At 46.0% G+C, this 18,404-nt stretch overlaps 1 protein-coding gene across 2 annotated transcripts; it reads right to left on the minus strand.

Moving 5' to 3' along the window:
* Nucleotides 1-6,874: 6,874 nt before the first annotated feature.
* Krt222 (keratin 222, type II) lies at nucleotides 6,875-15,167 on the minus strand. Of its 2 annotated transcripts, none has more exons than XM_005394366.2 (6): nucleotides 14,877-15,167; nucleotides 11,789-11,917; nucleotides 10,924-11,144; nucleotides 8,364-8,440; nucleotides 8,061-8,196; nucleotides 6,875-7,348 (listed from the first exon to the last, which is right to left on the minus strand). In XM_005394366.2, the coding sequence occupies exons 1-6, from the start codon at nucleotides 15,006-15,008 to the stop codon at nucleotides 7,120-7,122; spliced, it is 924 nt and encodes a 307-aa protein (XP_005394423.1). In that variant the 5' UTR covers nucleotides 15,009-15,167; the 3' UTR covers nucleotides 6,875-7,119. The 2 variants fall into 2 exon arrangements, with proteins under 2 accessions (XP_005394423.1, XP_013374853.1); XM_013519399.1 differs by having other exon boundaries at nucleotides 14,796-15,167.
* Between the last annotated feature and the right edge of the window lie 3,237 nt (nucleotides 15,168-18,404).

Consider the following 18,404-nt stretch of genomic DNA (forward strand, 5'->3'; position numbering starts at 1 on the left):
TCGCCGGCGCGTTGCCGCTGTGCCGTGCGGCGCCGGCCGCCGTGCGGGGACCACGGCCTTGCTGCGGAAACTGTGGCAAGCCGGGTGGACAGTGCTTGGCATCCGGGAGTTGGAAGGCAACTTCCATTAACGCCGCGGGCTGGGGGGACCTGCGTCCAGAACGTCAGCCCTGGCTTCAAGTGAACCGGCAACTTACATACATTTCTGTGAGCAGGAAGTACGGAGGCGGGAAAGGGCTAGTCTGTCATTGGTTACGAGTACAGGTTGGTGCATCATTGGCTACATCTAGTGCGTCATACGTTGTCAGGCAGATGTGTCCGGAGCAGGTTTCATAGGAGGGGGTCAGTTATGAGGCAGGTCGAGGTCCCAGGCAGGCAAGCGAGATTTGATGTGACCTTGATAGAGCTAGTCTGCCCTGGGGGACGACAGCCCTCGAAGTACGCAGCAGGACAGATGCTTGTGGAGGCCAAGTCAATTTCATCTCTGAGCGGCAGCTGTGTAGTCAAGGCCGCTTGAGTCTGACGGCCCCATTACGAAGCTATAGTTGTAGTATTTTCTCTCTGCGACCTGAGCTCTGGTTAGTGCTGGCGTTCAGGGACACTGGCTGAGTTCTTCCGCCTCCCTCAGCCCCGTCTTGGTTGTGCCAGCAGGACCTGGGTATCTCTTGAAGTCTGCAGAGCTGGGCACGCGTGCGTCTCGCTCCAGGTCTTCCACCTGCACTGATTTACACTCGGGGACAGGGAGGCCTGAGACCAAGGGCACATTGAAGGGAAAGACCGAGGTCGTCCAGCCGTAACAGGCAGCCCCAGCCGTACTTGGGGTAATGGACGCGAAATTATTGTTTGTTTGTTTTCATCTTTTTGAGACAGGGTCTCGCTATGCAGTTCAGGCTGGCCTTGAGCTCACTTTGTAGCTCAGGCTGGCCGCGAACTCGCAACAATCCTCCTGCCTCAGCCTCCCCCCTGCTGGAATTACAGGCATGCGCCACCACGCCTGACAGGTGCTTGCTTTTTGTGGAATAAAGGAGCAAATGACTGCCTCTCCTGTTCCTCCCTTGGTTCTTCCTCTACTTCTTAAGATTTGAAAAATCTAAAAAGCAAGAATATAGGCAAAAGATAACAGAAAAAAAATTCTCTTCCCTAGTCCCGAAGATACTAAAGTTGAAGGGTAAAATACCTAACATGGACATGTCCACTTGGCTCACAGAGTTTACTCCCCACAAAACAAACAGCAGGACATGCAATCTTGCACGCACAGGATATTTGTAGGAGTGCAAGACAGACGTCTGGAATTGGGATTTACCCTGGGAAAATGTAGGGTGCAGCGTTAGTAGGCCTGGTGGTAAACTTCAGAGGTCGTTTTAGGCCCTGGAACTTTAGCTTTCTTTTTGGTACCAAGACCCACACACGCAGCCTCTTTTCCTCTCCGACACTACAGTACTTGCCTTTTCTTGGGGTTCTTCTTTCCCCAAGACAGGGAAGCCGGAACTCACACGTGATCAGCCTGGGATTCCAGCCCAGCTTCTGTCCAGAGTTCCGTTCTGAGTTCTGCACTGTGGGAAGAAACTGCGGAGGGAGGCAGAGTTAGGGGCAGAAAGGACCCTGGCTGGGGACAAAGATGGAAAAAGGAGAAAATGTCGGAGAACGCACAAGGGAAAACCCACACTCCTTGGACACCTAACCGCCTCTGAGCAAGCTCTGGGGCTTGATGGTGAACCTTTCAGAGACCAAGGGCCCAAACTGCAGCCCAGAACCCACCCTGCAGTTAAGCCTGAAGACTAAGGTTTTGGCTTAGAAAAAACAACTGTTACCCGATGCTCAGCTGCTGCGTGCCCTCTGAACCGTGGGGTCTGCTTGTAGTGTGTTCTGAGCCGTCTTTTTCATCAATTTTTGCCCCTGAAAACTAAGAGAAAGAGAGGACAGAGCTCTGCTTGAGCCAAAAAACCTATGAAAGCCTAGTCATAGGCAAAATGCAGAAACAGAAGAGTTTTCTCAGCTCTTTCTACGAAAGCAGACAGAGCTACAATGAATATTCAATTCTGTTTCGTTTTTTTTGTTGTTTTTTGAGACAGAGTCTTGTTATGCAGTTTAGGCTGGCCTCACACTCACAGCAGTCCTCCTGCCTCAGCCTCCCAAGTGCTGGCAATGACAGGCGTGCGCCGCCACACCTGGTGTGAATATTCAGTTTCTGTGCTACAAATAGCTGTGAAATATTGGTGCCCAGCACGCTTTCAAGGCAGAGTAATTGACGTTGTTTTATAGATAGTGACAGAGGACGTTGTGCTTCTGTATCCTCCGTGTTGCCCTCAGAATAACTGAAGATTTCTGGATGCGAGTTTGGCACATGGTGAGGAAAAGGATGGCTCTGGGGATTCTGGGTATCGGCCCATCCCGATCGGTAATTTTGAGGCTCTAGAAAGTAGGGTTGGCAAACTGTTTTTCTTTTTAAGCAAGGTGGTGGAACCCAGGCCCTCACATGCACTAGGGCAACAAGCATTCTCCCACTGAAGAACAGTCCCCCGTGAGGCTCATAAAATACTGCTGCAGGCTGAATCTGCACCGCCTCTGTCCTTGTGGGTACAGTTCACCTGGGTGCAGCCACCCCCATCAGTATCATGGTTTATAGTTGCTGGAAACTGTGAGGGCAGAGTTGCCGAGTTGCTACAGGGACCCTGAAGCCTCACGTAGCCTAAAATACCTGCCGTCGGGGAGTCTGTGGAAGCAGTTTGCTTGCCCTGGTCTCCAGCGTGCGAGGGCAGGTTGGAAAGCCTTCTAGTGACTTCTATAGATTCCTTGTTTTAGATTCTTTGTTGTCAGTCTGTGCGCCCATGCTGGCCATAACTTGGAAACACAGAACCAAGTTCTGCCCTTTGACAGACTCGCCTTTGATTTGAGGTGTTCATAATTGGACTGCTATCTACATGCATATTGTTTAAAGTTTAATTTTGGTCCATAGGCTATACATTTGCACATGAAACTTTCAAACTAATTTAAAACATGTTTTGACTTTTTGTCTCTCTCTTTTTTTTTTTAATAGGTTAAGAAAGCAAACAAAGTGGGCGTGGTGGGACGTGCTGTAATTTCAGCACTCGGGAGGCTGAGGCAGGAGGATTTCAGTGAGTTCCAGGCCAGCCCGGGGTACATAGTGAGTTCAAGGCCAGGCTAACCACACAGCAAAGCCCTATCTCAAAAACAAACATAAAAGAAAGCAAACAGAGGGACAAATTGAACTTTGATAATGTAAAGAACTCTAAAAAAAGTCAATAAGAAAAATGCTTCCACGCAGTATTGTTCATTTTTGTGTACCAAATCATCCTAAAATGTATTGGCTTAAAATAATAATCATTTATTATCTTCACGGAACACTTTTATTCTTTAGAAAACCATGAGGGCAGAACAATACAATTTGGGTAATTCTCTGGGAAAGAACTTTTTTGGGGGAGAGTAGCAACTGAAAAATTTACACTATTATTTCTTTCTGTTGTGCTTTGAACTATTCATAGTGTTAGCTGTAGTTTTCCTCAGAAGCCCTTCAGCCTCAGAGACAGTTTTTCGGCCAAGTTCTATTGTATATCTGAGTAGTGCTTCATCAAATATTCTCACATTTATGTTATTTCAAACAACTGTGAGGTAAGAAGGGAAGGAATTATTACAAAGTGTCACTTTTGCCTTTGTTTTCTTTGCTTTTCCTTTTTTTTTGAGACAGGCTCTTGCTGTGTAGCCCAGGCTGGCCTCAAACTCGTGGTGATCCTCCTGCCTCAGCCACCCAAGTGCTGGGATGACAGGTGTGTGTCACCACTCCTGGCTAAAACACTTGAAAATCAAAGCCTGAGGATTTAGAATGATTCCTCTTCTTGTGCAGTTCATTAGGGATGGAGCCAGGGATAGGGTCTTACTATTTATTTATTTATTTTTGTCTTTTTGAGACAGAGTCTCCCTATGCAGTTCAGGCTGGCCTTGAGCTCTCTTTGTAGCCCAGGCTGGCCTTGAACTTGCAAGGATCCTCCTGCCTCAGCCTCCCGAGTGTTGGGATTACAGGCGTGCGCCACCACACCCAGCAGGGTCTTACTATTGTTAGTGCTTGGAATCACTGTGGAGTTTGTTAGCACAGTGTGCATTTGGAATGTCTCAGTGAGACCAAAGAATATTAATTTCATCCCTCTGTAAGGGAAAGATAGTATCGTTTATCTTGTAGGATTGTCGTGAGGATTAGGGATTATGAATCAGTCTTTTGAACCCTGTGCTTCCAGTGGAGAAAGCACTTTACTAACTGGTGGTTAGGGCCGGGCATGGGGGCTCACGCCTGTGATCCCAGCACTCGGGAGGCTGAGGCAGGAGGATCATTATGAATTGGAGACCAGCCTGGGCTACAGAGTGAGTTCAAGGCCAGCCTGAACTGCATAGCGAGACCCTGTCTCAAAAAGACAAAAACAAACAAACGAACGGTAGTTGCTGTTATGCTTTTGCCAGAATTGTGGGGTAGTGTGGTTATTTTGATTATTTTGATTTTTGTGGTGAGATGTCAATACAGAAAGTCCCGAATTACGAACATTCACGTTGCGAACGTTCACAAGAGCGCCGTGTAAGGCTCAGTTGTCGGCTCGCGAGTGGGTCCGACTGGGGACCGTTCTCTCAGAACAAGCTCTGTGATCGCGGTTTTCTTCATTCCCCGAGTGGGCCGGCGTCCTGTGTTTCGTTTAAAGACGCAGGCGGAGCCCTCTTTGGGCGAGGAGAGCTATGTGTCAAAGGCAAACACAAGGCAGCTTGGAGTTCACGTTTCAATATTCTTTTATTGTGGTATCATTTACTTGGGTAAATTCATATTCCAGTTTTAAAATGGCTCAGAGGAAATAAAGCTTTTTCTTTTTTACAAAATCAAGTACTGTATTTTAAAATGTACATGTCATACACACAACAGCTGCATAGTGGAATTCCGACAACAAGCGGTTACATTCCTAATGCCCCTACTAAGGTCTGAGCTCTGTGAGGAGGGACATTAGATAGATTGCTTTGTTACATGAGCACACTTGCTTAGGGTAGGAACGTTAATACAATAGTGGATACGAATGCATTTTTAAAGCTTTGATAAAATTTGTAACATTTAACAAACATTGAATGAAACTGGTTTTTTTTTTCCTCCCTTGGTGCTGGGAATTGAACCCAGGGCCTCAGGCATGCTAGCAAGCGCTCCACCACTGGGCTCTAACCCCCGGCCCAGGAGAAACATTTTTATTTATTTACAGGATGTACTTTACGTCAGATGATTACACAAGAATTAGCACTTAACATGCGATGGTATCCTTGACGAAACAAAATTGTCTCCTTTTCACTGAATAGAATAAGCCAGGCTGAAAGGCCTCACAAACAACTGAAAGAAAATGTAAAACATTCTATTTATGTATTATGTTAGAAATTAACATAATTTTCTTCTGATGAAAACAAACATTTTACTGGTATGTATAAATATACATACAGCATATATACATACACACATACAGCATATATACATATAGCATGTATATATATATGCACGCTGTACTAAAATTCTAACGTAGCTATAGCCCTTAGGTAATACTTTCGCTGGGAAAAAAGTATGAGTTATACTCATCCATTTTTTTCTGCTTAGAAAAAAAATAGCCTGTCAATTTCTAGTGTTTTAAAAGAAGTATTTATTTTTTAAGGTCTTAAAATAAATATACTTGTATTGAGCAAATTCGCTTCTTTAGAAAACTTCACAACAATGCTTCACTTATGCACAAATATGTGTTTTATCCATATTTATTAGTTTGAGCAATTTAAAAACAAATCCCACGGTGCTGGGCATAGTGGCGCATGCCTGTAATTCCAGGACTTGCCCCCCGCCCCGTACCAGGAATCGAGCTCACGACCTAGCGCTTGCCAGGCAGGCGCCGTGCCGCTGAGCTAAATCCCCAGCCCCAATCCCAGCACTTGGGGGGCCGAAGCAGGAGGATCTTTGAGAGTTTGAGACCAGCTTGGGCTACAAAGTGAGCTCAAGGCCGGCCTGAACTACATAGTGAGACCCTGTCTCAAAAAAACAAAAAAACAAGACAAAACAAACCAAAAACCAGAAACAAATACCACAAAGACTCTTAGCTTAGATAACAATGGCGTTATCTTAGTTCACATAAATGACTACAAGAAATACTCATAGTACTCCATGGAGTAACTTACCTAAGCCAAGACGTGATCACATTTACCTTTCTAGATGCAGATGCTGGGACACTTGAGGGTTGGGTGACCATTCTAGTAACTATAAAAAACACCTTTGCAGTTTGCTGTTCGTGTTTTAATTTTATAACTGGCCTTCTGATTTTCTTTTTTAAAAGTTCTTTCAATAGAGTGGCTCTTCTGGAATTCAGATACTGCTTACAGAAAACTTGCAGGTGTAGAGTAACAATGGTGTTTATCATCGCAGTCCCCTTGGAGTGTGTTCTGTAGTTCGCTCATGACCGTTCATGAAGAGAACTCGTCTTATTTTTCGAAGTGTCCAAATGATTGTCTCGAAAGGAAACATTCTAAGTGACTAGCGAGTCCCCCCCTTAAAACGTTACCCCTGCTGGCTTTTTAAAGTAGAATAAACGTTTTAGGTTCAGCCAATCGGGAAACAGTGACGTCTCTTCACAGTTGATAGTCGTCTTCAGACACTCTTAAGAGCCGTGATGGCGAACCTTTTAGAGCTTCTGGCGATAATAAACAGTTCGCTGGGGCACGCGTGCCAGAGGTTCGCCACAGCTGCCTTCCAGTGAAATCACAGCTTTAAACCAAGCCAGCTCAGTACCATGTACGGCCAGTCTCTGATAAAATTTCCAGGGAAAAAGAAGACCATTTGGAGAATAAATAAAATAGAAACCATCCTGAATTTCTGATTTTATTTTTGAGCTCTCCCTCTCCCAAAAATATGCCCATAATTGAGTTCAGAGAAACGTTAACCCTTAGCTGTTTTTTTTTTCCCTGAAGGGAATCAACCACCACAGGTGGATCCTCACATTTTCCCTCCGTACTTAAGAATTTACATTTCAGACAGAGAGAGGTCAGCATGGCCCCGTCCCGGCCTCCCGTCCTCGCGGGACTTGCAGATCAAGGCGATGCCAGCGTGGGGCTAGTCAGCGGGCGCGGGGCGCTGGATAGAGGGGATGCTGCAGGAGCGCCGCATGATCAGCCTGACCTCGATGTCGGGCAGGTTGTCCTGCCCGGTCTGTAAGCAGCCCTCGTCCGTGGCCGCCAGGTGCAGGTCAAACCGCAGAGAAACAGACTTCTTCCTCAAGCGAGGGTTGTCTTTGAAGAAGGAGCCTTCCCACTCCTTAATGACTTCATCCACCTTCTCTGTCCTGAAATGAAAGAGTGACACTTTCTATGGGAGAAGTACGGGAAAACCAAATAGTTGTATAACTCATGGTTTGTGAAGTCTATAATTGATAACCAAGACTTTAAAAACTCACAGGGGTGTAATTTCTGAGGAATTCTGTGCAATGTGCGCGGAATTCTCTTGGTCTGGTTTTATTTTTAGAACAGTACATTAATCGATGCCTTGTGTATTTTTCACCATATATATATATATATATATATTCATTTTGGTTTAAAAATCACAGTGTAAGCTGGGTGTGGTGGCGCACACCTGTAATCCCAGCACGCAGGAGGCTGAGGCAGGAGGATTGCTGTGAGTTCAAGGGCAGCCTGGGCCATACAGTGAGTTCAAGACGAGTATGAACAACATAGCGAGACCCTGTCTCAAAAAACCAAAAACCAAACCAAAACAAAACACAATAGATGAAGACTGTTTAGAAACAAAGAAGATTCACTCCTGGGTTTATTTGATTGAAGTTAATTTCTTTACCTATGCTTATGCATTCTCCCCTTTTCTCTCTCTCTCCCTTTATCCTTCCCTCTCTCTGGCTTTGAGACAGGGTCTCACTGTGTGGTCCAGGCTGGTCTTAAACTCTCAGCGATCCTCCTGCCTCAGCCTCCCGAGTGCTGGGATTGCAGGCGTGCATCACCATGCCTGGGCTGTTGTTATTTCTCAGTCAGGGTTATTTTACTTACTGAATGGTGCCGTGAGCCTCGGTGCTCTCCTTCACGATATTTCCATTTACCGTTGCCTGCTTGGTTACCGTTTCCACTTTTTCATCCTCATACTTTTGTGAGAGTTTTGTTGAAAAAGATATTTCATTTATGATGGCTGCGAAAATGTTATATATGACAAATTACAGCGGGGAAGGATGTGCACGACTACCTTATGTGTCAAACTTTGACGCAAATACGACTTGTTTTTGCTACTTTGGAGAGCTTAATTTCATTCTAGGAAGTGAGGCATCACTTTTCAAATCACCACCCTCAACCACTCACCTGAAGGTAAAACAAAACCAACTCTACTGGTGGTAGGCTTGGGCTCCTTTTTCCCACCCTGGATACAACCATAGTACCTGAAAAAGGACAGAATTATATTACAGGAGCAACACTGCATTTGCAAATAGTCCAAACAGTGAACAGTGGTGGCGAACCTGTGGCACGCGTGTGCAGCGGGTGTTTGTTATTGTCAAAAGCTCTGAAAGGTTCGCCATCCCTGGATTAGAGCAATCGTACAGCAGAAACTATTTCGCAGTGACAATACCGTATCTTTGGGGGTCAACCTCCCGGCATCATGTGCATGAAAGAAGACAGCTGCCGCTAACTTTATAAAGGTTAAAGTGACATGCAAAACAGCTCTAGATTTTGTGAGTGATGCCTGTGCATACATATATCACCTCCTCCAATGGAACATATCAGTTCCATTGGAGGAGGTGATATACTGTACTACAGAATGTATACTATACTACTCTAATGGAATGCACCAGGTTCGGAGGATAGGTTTGGGGGATGCCATTTCTGTGCCCAGGGGACTTCAGCAACACAGGGAACATATAATTACTTTTTTTTTCTTTTTGAGATAGAGTCTTGCTATGCAGTTCAGGATGGCCTTGAGCTCACTTTGTAGCCCAGGCTGATCTTGAACTCACAAGGATCCTCCTGCCTCAGCCTCCTAAGTGCTGGGATCACAGGCGTGTGCTACCACGCCCGGCATAATTTCTTAAACTAGCGCAGGTGGGTACATGAAGTCTTGTTCTGTTTTGCTCTTTTTCTTTTTTGGTAGATCTTAAGAGTAGCATAATTCAAAATTCAAAATTTATTATAGAAATATTAAAGATCAGTTTGTCAACATCTTGAATGATTAGGAATTAGGTAAAATCCACAGCCAGTTTTCTTTTTTTGTTTTTGAGATAGGGTCTTGCTATCTAGTTCAGGTTGGCTTTGAACTATGTAGCCCAGGTTGGTCTTGAACTTGCAGCAATCCTCCTGCTTCAGCTTCAAGTGCTGGAATGACAGGAGTGTGCCGCCATACCTGACCATACAACCGTTTATTTTGTTTAACAATATATAGTCACATATCACCATATCCATACTTTTTTTTTTGTCTTTTTGAGACAGGGTCTTGCTATGCAGTTCAGACTGGGCGTCAGCTCACTTTGTAGCTCAGGCTGGTCTTGAACTTGCCACGATCCTCCTGCCTCAGCCTCCCGAGTGCTGGGATTATAGGAGTGCGCCACCATTCCTGGCTTACCATAGCCATACGTAACTCTACATAACTATATATGAAACTATAGCTATCCATGTATACCTGCATCTATAGAGCACTTACGGTGTGCCAGCTACTATTTTAAAAATTTTACGAACATTGGCTCCTTTAATGCTCATAGCAATTCTATGAGGTAGGTAATATTTAATATTATTATTACAGTATTACTGCCATTTCACAGATTAAGAAACCAAAAAACAGAAAGTTAAGTAATTTGCCCAAGGTCACTTAGCTAATAAGTGGTATATTTTAAGCTGAGTTTATGCTTTTTAAAAATTTAATAAATGTAAAGACTTATCATAGGCTAAAGTTTCATCTAGTTTCATGGAGGACTTAGAATTCTGAAACAAGCAAGAATAAAGGTTTCTTTCTACAAGCATGTTGCTGTGCCATGTTCACAGCTACACAACCTCAGAAGTGATCACCAATTTTGATATTGTATGAACAAAGATTTCCCGTTTTAATGCCTTTTCCTATTGGAACATCTGGAAGTCTTTTTTTTTTTTTGAGAGTCTTGGTATGTGATCTGGGTTGGTCTCAAACTTGCAGTGATCCTCCTGCCTCAGCGTCCTAAGTGGTGGTTTTCCAGCTGTGCACCACCACGCCCAGCTTGGAAGTCTTCTAAATCAATTCGGAACTTTATTACTTTCCTTGGTTGTAGCTTAATCACATTCTTATTATTATTAATTTATTTTCATGTTTAATGTGTGGTGGGTGGGCCCTTAGGATGCGATTCTGGTGATAGTACATGCATCTTCCAAACTGTCTTTTTGGATGGTCTATCGAAAGAAAGGCTAAGCTTAAAAGAGACAAACTGCAACGAGAGAAGCCAAATCCCAGCACTCAGGAGGCTGAGGCAGGAGGATCATTGTGAGTTCGAGGCCAGCCTGTTACATAGTGAGACCCTGTCTCAAGAAACGAAAACAACAACAGAAAAAAAAAAAAAAAAAAGGAGAAACTAAATAAAGGTCATTTTTGAGCTGGGTGTGATGGCAAGCCTCCTTTGGGCACTTGAGTGGCTCAGGGAGACCCTGTCTCCAAATAACCAGCCTGGCCTTGAGCTCACTATGTAGCCCAGGCTGGTCTCGAACTCACAGCCATCCCCCTGCCTCAGCTTCCTGAGTGCTGGATGACAGGTAGGCGCCTGTCACCAAGCAGAGCAACTGTCTGTCTCTGTTTGAGGAGGCGGAAGTCGTCCTCCAAGCGGGGTGTTGCGCTCAGCGCATGCGCCTTGGCGAGGACGGGTCCTCGCCTGCCTTTGGGTCTCTCCGCCCACGTCCGCGCGGTGGGTACCTGATTTCCTCCCTCTCCAGGAGGCGGCGGTAGGTGGCGATTTCCTGCTCGAGCCTCATCTTCGTGTTGAGAAGCAGCTCGTGCTCTTGCAGCTGCCTCTCGATGCCGCGCCGCACGTCCTGCAGCTCCGTCTCCAGCCCCTCGATCACCGCCTCCAGGTCCTGCAGCTGCATCTGGTGCTGCTGCTCGCTGGCCTGCAGGGAGCTCTCCAGGCCCCTTTCCTGTGGACGGAGAGCGGCCTCAGGGAACCAGAGGTGCGAGGTGGGGCTCTTGCTCTCTTAGCCCAGGCTGGCCTTGAACTCTCAGCGGTCCTCCTGCCTCAGCCTCCCGAGCGCTGGCATCACAGGTGTGCGTCACCACGCCCGGCATATTCAGAATCGTTTGATTTTTACAAATATTAAATACATAGTACATTGAATATCAAAGGCAGAGCAGACTGCTTAAAAAGGCATTTTAGGAAAGTGCTTCAGCATGTTTTTCTGCTGGACGTCTCGGTAGCCTGAATACAAGAAGCCCACTGTTAAAACACTGGATAATAACAAGCGCTCCAGCCTGGCGTGGTGGCGCACGTCTGTCATCCCGGCACTCCAGAGGCTGAGGCAGGAGGTTCAAGGCAAGTTCCAGGCCAGCCTGGGCTACAAAGAAAGACTCTGTCTCAAAAACCCCCAGATCCAAAGTGCTGTTTCACCTTTTCAACAAGTAGCCCCAGGATGACGAGCAGGTACGGCTGCATTTTCTTTTTTTTTTGAGACAGGGTCTCCCTGTGTCGTTCAGGCTGGGCTTGAACTCCCAGCGATCCTCCTGCCTCAGCCTCCCGAGTGCTGGGATGACAGGCGCGCGCCCCACACCCGGCTGCCCTCCTCACCACGGCGTGCAGCGACTCGATCTCCACTTGCAGGTGGTGCCACTGGCGGCGCGCCTCCTTGAGTTCCGCTCGAGCCGCCTTCAGAGCCTCTTCATCCTGGTCCATTTTTTTGCTGATGTCTTCTTCCAGCTGTGAGAAAGCCAGCAACAGCGAAGGGAAACAAGGACCGCTGTGAAAACGGGGCTTCAAAGCGATCTCGGAGGAGTGCAGGAGTCAAATCATCTTTGAGCGCCAGACTGCAACCGTGATTTCTAGAGCTGGTTAGGCCTGAAGTCAATATGTGAGCTCCTCACTGTACTGTCAGCCTCAGCTTCCTCTGAAGGAAATGGTTCCCAGAGCCCTTGCCAGACACAATCTGTGATTCATATTTATTTATCTTTGAGGCGGGGTCTTGCTTTGTAGTTCAGCCTGGCCTTGAACTCACTAGGTAGCACAGTCTGGCCTAGAGCTGGACGCAATCCTCCTGCCTCAGCCTCCTGAGTGCTGGGATGACAGGTGTGAACCACCACATCCAGCAAAAGGATCTTTTTAAAAAGAAATTTTTTTTTTGTTTTTTTAATGGTACTTCAGACTCAACCCAGGGCCGTTCTACTGTGCTACATCCCTAACTCTTCTTAAAATTTTTGAGACAGCATCTTGCTAAGTTACTAAGTTGCCCAGGCTGGCCTGGAACTTAATCCTCCTGCCTCAGCCTCCTAGAGAATTACAGTTGTGCTCAGTTTTGGGTATCTGGGGTTGTAACAGAAACAATATCTTAAAGATTGTTTTTAAATGTGCTCCATTAAAAGTAAGTGGGACTTTTATATTTGATTTTATATGCTTTCATGCTGATGTTGGAATGAAAAGAAAATATCTGTTGACAGAATTTTCAACATTTGGCCCCAAGAACAGTTGGAACAGTGTAATGGCTTGATGGTAACATTTTGAAGCAAAAAATGGCAACTTTGTTCTTTTTTTTTTTTTTGCTACGTGAGGAACTCAGGAACTTGCGCTTGCTAGACAGGCGCTTGTACCGCTGAGCTAAATCCCCAGCCCCAGTAACTTTGTTCTTATCATAAAGGTTTTAACATTAAAAAACTGAGTTTGATCATGCAATACATTTTGATGAAAGGAGCCTGGAGCCCACGAAAGTGCATCAGTCAAGTTCAGAACGAGGTACTGGAGAGCAAGACTGACAGGCTCTAGGGTCGCTGGGCCCTTGCTCTTAGTGTTCAAAGAGAACTTTTAGAATTTTGGAATCGGCGCACACAAATGCTGGCGCCTCCTGGGCCTCTGGGTTTGGAGTGGGGGCAGCAGCTCAGCTTGAGTCTGTCATAGCCAGGTTCCCGGGATGGCCCCTGGCCACACGCAGGTCTCCAATTCTTGTCCATTTGTGGTTCTGGTTTTTTGGTTTTTTTGTTTTTTTTTCCTCCGGTACCGGGAACCGAACTCACGACCTTGCGCATGCCAGGCAGGCGCTTTTGCCGCTGAGCTAAATCCCCGGCCCCCCATTTGTGGTTCCCTCCGCATGGAATCCTGGGAGTTGCAGCCGTGCCCCAAGACAGCGGCCAGCATGGTGTGACCCCGGGAGAACCTGCGCGTCGCGGGGGCCCACCGGGCACAGGGTGACTTAGCCCCGCCTGGTAACTACTGGCTTATTTTCTGATGTGAAGGCGGGGTCTGGGGATGGAGCCGCAAGGCCTCAAGCGCTTTTCCGATCATTAAATAAGCAGGCTATCTTGACTACATCTCGGTTGACTTTCTAAATGATTGGTGGGAAGGATTCTCTAAAGTAGTTTTATGTTTAAAAATGCCCCTAAGCCAAAGTTATACCATAGTCTCGCTTTTTAAATTTGAGTTTACTCATTTTGGCTTTTGAATTTTGCAAGCCACCCCTGAATTTCTACTACCTCTAAATAAAGAGTTTACTTGGCTTATAATTTTCAGAAGTGGTCCTCTATTAATTTTTTCCCCCTTCTCATTGTAAAAGATGAGTGAATTATTCCAGTGCTTAAATCAAAAGTCCCAGTGACTTTGCTTAAACCCAGGACAGTCATTTTTTATGAAACCCGAAAATGGTACCCAGGGGCAAAATTTATAATGTCACTATCATGAGGTACTCATAGAATAAAAGCCCATGATTTCCCAGCAGTATTTTGGTTTCTTTTTGATGATGTTTTTAAGTAAACTTTTTTTTTTTTTTTTGCTGAATTTGTGTGCCTGGAATAAAAATTGAGCTCGGATAGCCTAGGTACACTAAAAAGAACGCTAAAGAAAACCAGCACCAGAGTGAAAAACACAGACCCCCTCAGTTTCTAAATCTTTGTTTTTAAAATATTTGCTTTAAAATTTGTTTAAAGACTTGAGGCCAGAATGAATTGCTAAAGGTGCTTATCACTTTAAACCCAAGGATATGAAATGTAGCTCTTAAGTTGGTTCGCTCCTTGCATATTGCAAGGTTGTACTGAACATAAACATTTCTCACAGTTGAAAAGCAAAAGACCTAGTTGGAGACTCATTACCAATTTGGGGAATTTGATTGTCACAACTGATATTATTAGCTCTGAAGGCCTCCCTCCGTCCTGAGATGACTGCTATTTATAACAATCTAGTATAAACCTGAACTCATTAAAAAGATAACAGGAACCTCTTCGAAAATTACCTTCAGAACGTGTGCCCAGCAAGAAATCTTACCTAAGGCTTGCGTTAAAAAGACGTGGTTTGAATCATTCTTGTAAGTAACTTCACGCTGCCTGTGAAGGGTGTCTGAGACGCTGCCTTCTCCAAGATGTCTAAACGAGCTTGGGGTGCACCATTTTACTGTTTATGGGTTCCACGCTTTATTCATGATCCCCCCCTCGTCATCTAGCTGAAAATCAGATGCATCCCCCCCTTTCCATAGAGCTCAGCTTAGCGGGGGGGCGGGGGGCGCCGCAGCTTTCCCCTTTGTCATCCCGATCTCCCGGCACGGAAGACCTCCGCTCCTTCCCCAGTGTGTCCGCATCGGAAAGGAAAGGAAATACCGTACCTCGGGGAGGCCGGGGAAGGAATTGGGCAGACACGACCGTCTCCTTATCCTGGGAGGTGCCTGTCTCTGGGAAATCATTACCTGCATCCTCGTGGACAGCACCGTCTCTATCTGATTGCTGCTGAGGAGCTTTTCATAGTTTGTCCTGATCTCATTGAGGAGCTGGGACAGGTCCATTCTCTCCCCATCCTCCACCTTGGCTAACCACCTCATGGGTGGGCTGAGGCGCTGCTGCTGCAGCAGAGCCGGCCCTGCCTACGTCTGCCAAGCGGACGGCCTTAAAGATGCAGCGCGCCTTTTCCGCCGTTTATGGAGGCTGGGAAGCTCCGGGTCCTCTCATCAGTTATGCGAATGCACGCCAAGCCCTGCGCGCCAAGCCCTGCGCGCCTGTAGTCGCGGGGTCCAGAGGGGAGGTCAGAATCTCCAGGAGAGAAAGGCGAACTACTTTAAAGATAACAACATGGAAGGTATTAACTGTTGTCATCCCCCTGTTATTTTGTTATGAAATTTTGTGTTAGCTTTTTCTGTAAAAAAAAAAAAAAAAAGCAAACAAAAACATCTGTGGTGTCCCTGCTCTGCTCCGTTTTTATTTTATTCTATTTATTTTATTTTATTTTGAGATGGGGTCTTGCTATGTAGTTCAGGCTGTCCTTGAACTATGTAGCCCAGGATGGCCTTGAACTATCTAGCTGGTCTTGAACTCATGGCAATCCTCTTGCCTCAGCCTCCTGAGTGCTAGGGTTAGGGACATGGGCCACCACTCCCTGCTGCTGCCCTATTTATTTATTTATTTATTTATTTATTTATTTTTTGTCTTTTTGAGACAGAGTCTCACTATGCAGTTCAGGCTGGCCTGAATTTGCAAGGCCATTTTTGTTACAAAAATGCAACAAATGCAAACAAAAATTTGCATTTTTGTTTTGTTTTGTTTTGTTACCGGGAATGGAAATCAGGACCTTGTGCTTGCCAGGCGGGTGCTTATACCGCTGAGCTATGTCCCTGGCGCCCTTTGCATCTGTATCCCATCCAATCTTCACAGTTCCTGGTATCCTGTGACCCCTACAGATGAGGAGACTGTGTCCAGAGGGCTTGAGGTGTCCTGCCCAAGGCTGGTCGGTGAATCCTCCTGCCTCAGCCTCCTGAGTGCTAGGATTACAGGCATGCACCACTGCACCCCACTAAATTTTTTTTGTACCAGGAATTGAACTCAGGACCTTAACGCTTGCCAGGCAGGCGCTTGTGCCACTGAGCTATATCCCCGGCTGCTGCCCTATTTAAATGCCACCTATCACTCTGTAGTTCCTTGCTAATCTCTGCTTTATGGGAGGGAGGAGTTCATTTATTTTGTGCAAAGGAGATGGTCAATACACGAAGAATATTCTATTTAGGTTCTATTTTGCACAGGTAAAATTTTCTCTTATAGTTTTTCTCACCACTTGGGTACCTGTTTGTTTTCCGAGCCCAGGCTAGCCTTGAACTCACAATGATCCTCCTGACTCATCCTCCCAAGTGCTGGGATTACAGGCGTGCGCCACCACCCGGACACCACTTGGGTACTTTAAACAGAAATGCTGTTTGGTGGGTCATCAGAATCTGTTGTAAATCTTAAATATTCTGACAGTTACTGGGAAAAGCAACTGCTGGAGTAAGTTGATAATTAACTACTAGCCACAGGACGGATGGACCGTGCTTCTCCCAGAGGTACACTGTGTAGGCCATGGCAGACTGCGGCCGAGTCTGACAGATCTGGCTGAATTCCTGAAGGCGTGTTACTGACCAAGCCACGCAGCTGCAGTGCTGACGGAGCTGGGGAGTCACGAGCTGCAGTGTAGCGCGAATAGGACTACTCCTCTCAGGGAGACAGGTGCCCTGCAGGGAGACCTCTGCTGAGGCTTCTCCTTGGTTGCAGGCTCGCGGAGCACCACAGCCCGTGCCAGGAAACACTGTTTTGCTGCAGCTTTTCTGATTCAAAAACGCCCTTTGCATCTGTTTTTTTTTTTGTTTGTTTGTTTTCTGGTACCGGGAATGGAACTCATGACCTTGTGCTTGCCGGCTGGTGCTGTGCTGCTGAGCTAAATCCCCAGCCCCCTGCATTGTTTTTCTTTCTTTTTTTTTGTTTTGTTTTTTTTTAAACTGTAACTTTTTTTTGTTTTGTTTTGTTTTGGTACCGGGAATTGAACTCAGGACCTTGTGCTTGCCAGGCAGGTGCTTATACCACTGAGCTATATCCCTGGAGCCCTTTGCAGCTGTATCCCATCCAATCTTCACAGTTCCTGGTATCCTGTGACCCCTACAGATGAGGAGACTGTGTCCAGAGGGCTTGAGGCGTCCTGCCCAAGGCTGGTCGGTGACATTATGGTGTCACTGGGGCGGCGGCTTGGACTGCTTGCTGTAACCCATCATTTCATCTGCAAGACCTTCCCCACCCGCATTCCTGTTCGTGGGTCCTGCCTGTTGCTAGATGTGGCTGTAATATTTTCCAGACTGGGTGCCTCATGGTTCTTTTCGATGCAGTTCCGGGGATAACCAGACCTCAGCGCTAGTGCTTGCAGGGCCTTTGCACGTGTGTCTTGTGCACGTAATTTGTGATTCATTTACTTGCAGGTGGGCCAGGCTTTGCCAGGCAAGGCCACGGTTCTCTCCAAGCCCCTGTTGAGGGAGAGAGGCCAGGTCATTCCTGTTCTCCACCGTCTCCACATCCACCAGAAAACCGTGTGGCGCGGACTGGGGATATAGTTCAGCGGCACAAATGCCTGCCTGGCAAGTGCAAGGTCCTGAGTTCGATTCCTGGTACCAAAAAAAAAATCATTAAAACCGTGTGGCAGCTGGAGACAGAGGCTGACTGTGGATGGCTGGGGATGAGCTCCTTTCTTGGTAACTGAGACAGAGAGAAAGGTAGGGGCTTAGGCATTTGGCAGTGGAGGAAAAAGAAGAGAGTAAAGAATTAAACTCGGAACTGCCTCCAAGAGCGGCGGGAACAACGGGTTAAGGGTGCTCGAAGGAGAGTACTTGGAGGGGAACCCATGGCAATGTGTCTTTTATTATAGCAAATTTCTAAAAATTTAAGCAGTCACCTATTTTTCAATCCTACTTTGTACAACGTGAGCCATACATACAACCCACATAGGTAATTCTCAGCTTCCCAGGAGCCATATCAAAAGAGAGGAAGAGAAGCAGGTGAAAGTAATCTTAGTATTATATTTTCCCATGGCGCACACCTGTAAATCCCAGCTACTTAGGAGGCTGAGACAGGAGGATCATGTGTTTGAGGTCAGCCTATGTAACTACTTAAAAAATTATTTAACCTGACATATCCAAAATATAGTAATCGGGCCAGGGATATAGCTCAGTGGCACAAGTGCCTGCCTGGCAAGCGCAAGATCGAGTTTGATTCCCAGTACCAAAAAAAAAAAAAACCCAAAACAAGCAAAGAAAATATAGTAATCAATATAAAATACCACATATAGATAAAATATCAGTATAGATAATTTTTATACCACCTTTGAAATCCAAAGTGTATTTTATAGCCCATTGCAGTTTGGAAAAACCATATTTTTATAGCCCATCTCAATTTGTTTTTTAGTATTTTTTTTTTTTTTTTTTGTTTTT

The sequence above is a fragment of the Chinchilla lanigera genome, unplaced genomic scaffold (assembly GCF_000276665.1).
Source record: "Chinchilla lanigera isolate Chin_1 unplaced genomic scaffold, ChiLan1.0 scaffold00050, whole genome shotgun sequence".
Taxonomy (NCBI): domain Eukaryota; kingdom Metazoa; phylum Chordata; class Mammalia; order Rodentia; family Chinchillidae; genus Chinchilla; species Chinchilla lanigera.

Excerpts from the sequence above, each read along its gene's own strand:
- Krt222 (XM_013519399.1), bottom strand. The coding sequence starts at position 15,008 with ATGAGGTGGTTAGCCAAGGTGGAGGATGGGGAGAGAATGGACCTGTCC. Across the intron at positions 11,145-11,788 it reads TCGAGTCGCTGCACGCCGTG|GAAAGGGGCCTGGAGAGCTC; the intron begins GTGAGGAGGGCA and ends CTCCGTCCACAG. Across the intron at positions 8,441-10,923 it reads CTGGAGAGGGAGGAAATCAG|GTACTATGGTTGTATCCAGG; the intron begins GTACCCACCGCG and ends GTCCTTTTTCAG.